Source organism: Phocoena sinus, chromosome 2, assembly GCF_008692025.1.
Source record: "Phocoena sinus isolate mPhoSin1 chromosome 2, mPhoSin1.pri, whole genome shotgun sequence".
Taxonomy (NCBI): Eukaryota; Metazoa; Chordata; class Mammalia; order Artiodactyla; family Phocoenidae; genus Phocoena; species Phocoena sinus.
In genome coordinates, this window is record NC_045764.1 from 16250309 (window position 1) to 16257291 (window position 6983).

General features: G+C 38.0%; 1 protein-coding gene across 3 annotated transcripts in view; it reads right to left on the reverse strand.

Annotated features, from left to right (window-relative positions):
- The window catches only part of ARL5B (ADP ribosylation factor like GTPase 5B), a 33541-nt gene extending 26971 nt beyond the window's left edge, over window positions 1-6570 (reverse strand). The window contains exon 1 of one of the 3 annotated variants that reach the window (XR_004348645.1): window positions 6212-6520. Coding sequence is in view for 2 of the 3 variants with exons in the window: in XM_032624075.1 (XP_032479966.1) it covers window positions 6212-6260 (49 nt within the window). In the remaining variant the exon portion in view is untranslated. Of the gene's footprint in view, window positions 1-6211 lie in introns of all 3 variants that reach the window. The other 2 variants (XM_032624075.1, XM_032624074.1) reach the window with 2 other exon arrangements.
- Between the last annotated feature and the right edge of the window lie 413 nt (window positions 6571-6983).

Sequence of the window (6983 nt, forward strand, 5' to 3'; positions counted from 1 at the left end):
TTAAAAATGTTTCCAACTGAATGAAATACAATATATTAAAATCTATGGAATAAAGCTAAGGCAGTACTTAAGAGGAACATTTACAGCCAGCTGTTTATATATGAAAGGAAAAAGAAACAAAAACAATGATGTTTATATATGAAAGGAAAAAGAAACAAAAACAATGACACCCAGCTAACCCTTAAGAAGGTGGGGGGAGGGGAGTAAAGCAAACTCAAAGTAAGCAGATGGAAGGAAATAAACAACAAGAATTAGTAAATTAGAAAACAGAGAAAATTAAAATCTTTTCTTTGAAAAGATTAACAAAACAAAGATGGGACTGACACCACCTTTAAAATTTACCATGAAGTCACTGCAAGAGAAGAGAAAGTCTAGAGATGAGAATCATCTGAGTTTCAACAAAGACTCCAAAGTAATTCACTGGTAAAAAAAAGTCTTCAGTAAATTATACTGGGACAAGCAGATACCCATGTAAAAAAATAATGAAGCCCAACCCCTATTCACATCATAACCTCAAAATAATCTGAGATGGCTCACAGACCTAAGCATAAAAGCTAAAGCTTCTAGATGAAAGGAACAGGACACAGAAAATAACAGCCATTAAAGAAAAATAATACAGAGAGAAATTGAGACTTCACCAAAACCAAAAACTTCCACTCAGCAAAAATCGCTATTAATAAAATGAATAGGGAAGCCACAGGATGGGGGTGGGGATGGAGGTATATTCACAAAACATATCTGACAAAAGACTCAATTCCGGGATATAGAAATAATTATAAAGAATAACTTTTTAGACCCCCCCCCAAAAAAAAAACTGGCAAAGGATTTGAACATTTTGCAAAGGAAGATATACAAATGGCCAATTAGCACATGAAGAAGTGTTTAACACCCAAAAATCATCACAGAAATGCAAATTAAAACCAAAATGAGATAATAACAGTACACATCCAACAGAATAGCTAAAATTAAAATACTGGCAACGAAGCCTCAAATGTTGCTGGTGAAAGTATAAAAATGGTATAACCACTTTAGAAAACAATCTAACAGTTTCACAATATTATAACTCATCATGATGCAAATGAATAGACAACTGTGGTATATTCATGCATGGAATTACTTATAACAGATCTATGGGGAAAGCTTCCAGTGTGAAGGGCTAATATAAAAATAAATAGAAACAAACAAAAAAAAAACTAAGACACTTAGAAGACATAGCATTATGAAGCAACGCCACAAGAATAAAAAAATGTAGCAAATAAAAAGTTTTTATAAATTAGAATTATGATAGCTGAAAATAGTCAATAGGATTGGAAGACAAAGGAAATATCCCAGAACTCCAAAAAAAAGAGCCAGAAAAATGGAAAAGGATAATTGATAATCAATTTAGTGCCATATGACCAATAATATTTCCAGAAAAGTAGAGGAAGAAATCCTAAATTTAAGAAAGGAAGGGAGGGAGGGATGAAGGAAGGAAAGAATTCCTACAATGGAAAAAGGTGCAACTTTGTGTTGAAAAGGTCCAATGAATGAAGACACAACAAGGCACACCTCTTTCAAATTTAAAAATACCAGGGATAAATGGAAAATTCTAATATCTACTACAAAGAGAGGGACAAAATCAGAAAAGAATGATACTGGTCTTAACAACAACACTGGAAGCTGGAGGACAATGACAGTACCTTCAAAATTCTGAAAGAAACGTTTTCAACTTAACTATATCCAGCCCAATTATAAATCAAAAGTGAGGACAGACCAATATATCTTCAGATATTTGGAATCACAAAAAAAAATGACCACTTTGGGCAACTTTGCAGGAAATTTCTGAAGGATGTACTTCATCAAAGTAAGAGTAAAGCAAGAAAAACGTTAAGTTCTAATAAAACAGAAAAGCAAAGGAAATTTCTAGAGTGATAGATAGGAAGGACAAGTCCAGAACAGCTGTGTGGCGGGCACAGAGGAAAAACAGGTCCAATTTGGAGCAGAATGGAATACTGAGAGGGCGGGTAGGAAGGATAAATCATCTGATAGGTGTGATGTGTGTAAACTGTACAGAGAGCTTTTGGATGGCACGAAATGACTTAGCCAAATGTACAAAGAAAACTAAGGCAATGAGATATGATTATTTACTCTAGGGGGGAAAAAGCTGTAGAAAAAAGGGAAACATAATTACAGCACATTGTGGCTCAGTAGTAACAAAACTTTATAGTCACAAAAATGAAAAGATAGAGTGTGGATTAAGCCAAAATACTATACTGGGATAACAAATATAATGTTATATGTTGATTTATATCTCAATTCTTAAAAAAAAAAATTACAGTGTTTAAAATTTCCACATACGTATATTATCCAGAAATGTGGAAGTATATGCTGGGAAAAAAGTTAAGAGATTAAAGAGAGCTGACGAACACACATCATTTTCAGACTTTAGCATTATATAACTTTTTAAAAAGAATATGTATGTGTTACTTCAATATAAACTTTTTATGTTTGAAAAACAAAACAAAAAATTGAACAAAAGCCTTTGTAATGAGGATACAACAGCGAATAAGACAAAGTTCATGCCTCAAGAAGTTTATTTCTATTGAAACAGACAACAAGTAAACAAATAAACTTATCATATGATTACAGGTAGTGATAAACGTTACTCTGAATGTTGGGGAGGTAAGAGTGGTCAGGGGAGGAAAGGGCTCTCTGAGGAGTGACATTTGATCAGAAGTCTGAACCATTTGAAGGTATGAATAAAGTGGGCTCTGGAAAACAGGGAGCAGACAGTGGTAAGTTTAAGTTTGGTGTGTTTGAAACTAGCAAAAAGAACAGAATTAAGAGCAGAATACTAACAGGAGACACCAGATGTAAGCCATCAGAAGTGAAGAACAATAACGATGACATACAAATTGGATATCAGTGCTCAAAATGATACCATGAAATTCACCAATGAGAAAGAAATGATGAGATAATGAAATTAAGTTAAAATGTCATTGTTTTTGGTTCTGAAAATGAACTACAATTAAAATCATATTCCATTCATTCTTAAGTCTGGATAAAACAAGAAATAGCTGACAGAAAAAGACCAAGGTCTATGAAAGTTTAAAAAGAAGTTTAAAAAAAAGGAACACTCAACTTCTGAGGTGAATCTAAAGATAGATATACACGTATGTATTTTATATAGGCATAACCTCATTTTATTGCACTTCGCAGATATTTCGTTTTATACAAATTGAAGGTTTGTGGCAACCCTGTGCTATCAGATGATAGTTAGCAATTTTTAGCAATAAAGTATTTTTAAATTAAGATATGTACATTGTTTTTTAGACATAATGCTATTGCACATTTAAAGACTGCAGTATAGCCTAAACATAACGTTTATATGCACTGGGAAACCAAAAGAAATTGTGTGACTTGTTTTATTGCAATATTCGCTTTATTTTGGTAGTCTGGAACCGAACCCACAATATCTCTGAGGTATGCCTGTACAACACACATAAACAAACACAAAGCTATATACAATAATGTCTAAAAAGATGATCAGATTTGAAATTATTTCCTTCAATTGATAAGTGCATTCAAGTAATCAGTCTTCTAGCTTAAAATCAAGCAATACAAAATCACAGAGACTAAGAACATAGTTTGTAACAGCTTTATTGAGAGGATGCATGCTTTTAGTATACTTATTCCCAGAAAGGTATCAAATTTATAAGAAGATGCTTGGTGCTCTAAAATACTACAGGGAAAAATGTTGGAAGAAAGATAAGGGAAAGGAGTATTTAAGGTAATATAAGCCGTCGTCAACTCTGCCTGTACATTTGAGTCATCTTGGCATTGATGCCCACGGCACTCCACCCCATTCTGATTTAACTGATCTGAGGTGGGGCATTGGGCATACTATGCGACCAAGACTGAGTGATTAGATGTGTCACTCTAATCACTGGATTAGATGTGTCACAGTGGTAAAAATGGAAAATGCTGAGATTGTCAGGTGATACATATAGAAAGTAAAAATACAGGACTAAAGTATCAATCTGATCACATTATTCCCCTGCTTTAAAACAACATACATGACCAAACTCTAATGGCTCGGCTCCCATGGCTTGCAGTTCAACGTCTTAGTCTACACGCAAGGCCCTCTGTGATCTGGTTCTCCTAGCTACCTCTTCAACCTCATCTCCTCTAACTCCCCCACAGGCAAACTAAAATACAGCCAAACTAAACTATTTTCAGCTTCCCTCAATGCACCAAACTATTTCATTCCTCTCCTATTTGCGTATTAGTCCTTCTGCCTAGAATAACACAGAATGCCTTGTAAACACCTACTTATCGCTAAAGTCCAAGTATACCTTTTTTTGTAAAGTCTTCCAGGAACCACCTGAGAAAAAATTAATCACTTCCTTCTTGTTGACCATCACCATGCTTTTATACATACCTGTGAAATAATTTACCATGCTACATCTTTTTTTTCCCCAATCTGTCTCATTTACTGTTTCTTGAGTACTTTGAGAGCAAGTTATATGTAACTTTTCTGTATTTTAACCTTTGCGTCTCCTAGGCCTAACTCTGATGACTGGGTTATGGCCTATGACTAAATGTTAGTTGCATGAATAAATGGGAATAAAATGACAGAATAACCACTATGTAGTTCTAAATTTTCAACAAGGAAGTTAAAGGGAAAGAAAAATTCTAAACAGTAATGGGGATTTAAGAGGACTAAACAATTGTGTGACTACAAAAGTAGCCCATGAATGTCTTTCATCATCTGCCGAATTTTCCCTCTACATCTTTCACTCCCTTCTAGTCTGATTAAGAAAGCCTAAAAAAAACACCGAAACCAAAAAGATACACAACAGTAATAAAACAGAGAGGAGAGAAAAGGGAATGGGACAAGTTACACAGGGAGAACCAACAACTTTGGTAATGTTTTATTTCTTAAACTATGGGAAAAGATAAGCAGGTGATTATTAATCTTCATACTTTTAAACATGTCTTAAAAAGCTGCTTTACATAGTAAATTCATGTACCAAGGATTAGAAAATATAAACTACTGAAAAAAATGTATTAAATTTATGGATAATATCTATATGGAAAAAAAATGTATGGAGTTAAATTCTGGCCACTTTGAAATTACTTGATAAGTGCTATCTGCAGTAATTTCGTTTATACACACACATGTATATGCGTATACGTGTATATGCATATGCATATATCTATCTTTATTAACTTGTAACTTTGAAAAAGGCTATTTTAGTATTCTTATCGACCTACGGAAAAAGTGACTAAAACCATTTCATTCTGTTCATAACTTCTTAAATCCAAAGAAAAAATACCACATTAGCAGTAACAAATTGGTATCATCATAAAACACTGGCTTTTATTACGCCCGGATATTAAATGCAAAATGAAACTATTTGAGTTTTAAAACTAGTTTCAGTTACTGAGAAAACACTCTGTTAAAAGAATGCCTAAAACTTTACCTATTCCCGGCCCTTTTTATCTGGGTATTTTCTCTCTTCAGAAGCCATCACATCTCATTCACTCTGACTCAGAACAGGTTTTACAACTTCTTGGCCCTTTGGACTTGCAACTTTTAGACGTCTCAGAACCAGTTCTAGACTAATTACGGATACGCAATATCCTACATAGAACCAAAAGCATTTCGTTTTCCAACATCGAAGAAAGGAATGAAGGGTTTAGGACGAAGATTTCCAGAAACTGGTGTATCTCAATAGGACAACTCATTCCCGAGTCCTGGAAAGCAGGCGAAATCAGAGAGAACGTGAAGGCGCACTAGCTTAAAGAGCAGGGCGCAAAACAAAGCATCATTAGTAATTAAAAAAAAAAAAAAGTTGATTGCTTTCTGGGTGGACACTTATCCTGGGGCAAGACTTAGGATGCTTAATAGAGATGGGAAAGGCCCTCCAAGTGCCTCCGGGTATCATTAGGTGCTTTCCGCTTTCCTCCTCTAAAATCCCCAAATTCTTGGTTTGGATCCAGGGACACCAAATGCCCCCTTTTCTGACATTCCATTTCTCCCAACCATCACGTTGCACCTTCTTCCAGCCTAAAATAGTGAGTTTCTACCCACCTCCTCGACTAAGTCACTTCTCTGAGTCTCAGAACGTTTGTGTCCACCTAGAAACCTGTCTCCCCTCGGCTGTCCCCTTCGGCGGCTAGACCTCTGCCTCGGATTCGAGCCGTTGCGCAGCTCCATCCTTCTCACCTTGGTTACAGAAGAGGCTCCACAGTTTAGCGAAGATCAGCCCCATCATGAGCACCTGGGCGGGCCACGGGGTTCCCTCAGCAGCAGGTGCCGCTGCGCCGGGCCCCCCACCGCGGCGCTGGCCGTGGGGAACCAAGGAGAAGCCGACTGGGACCACGCGACGACAGCACTGGTTGGCGGAGAAGCCGCGATCGGCTGCTCAGCTACCCGTCAGAAAACGCCGTGCCAAGTCCCTGCCCGAGAGTCCTTTGTTCGAGTCCACTGAGCCCAACGCCGACCCGTAGTCCCTTCGGTCTGAACCCACCTACCCACCAGAGCCTCAACCAGCCTCAAGCCCCGCCTCCACTCCACCTCCCCTCCCGATCCCAGGACCACCCATCTCCGGAAGGACGGGGCCGGAAGTCGGCGCGCTTACGTCAGCCCAGTCCTTCGAAGTGGCGTTTCCTCAGTTTTACTTCCGGGGGGTGAGTTCCGAGCTGCCAGAGGGGTGGAAGGTGGGGGTGTGCGTGGGAGTCGCGGAGTTTCCCAGGGTGAGCGTCTCGTCCTCCTGTTTAGAAGCGGTTGCTGGTTCCCTTTCTTGAGTTTCTGCTGTTTAGCAGGTGCATCCCTGGCCCCTAAACCAGGAGACAGACTGCAGTTACTCTGAGTAGCCGCCGTTTGCTGCACGGAAGTGGGGGGTGTTTTTTCTCAACTCTCACCCAGTTCAGGCTGGCGAGCAGGCTTGGGCTTGTGCCGTGATTCTTAGTTCTAGATAGAATTGATTGCGAGCCGA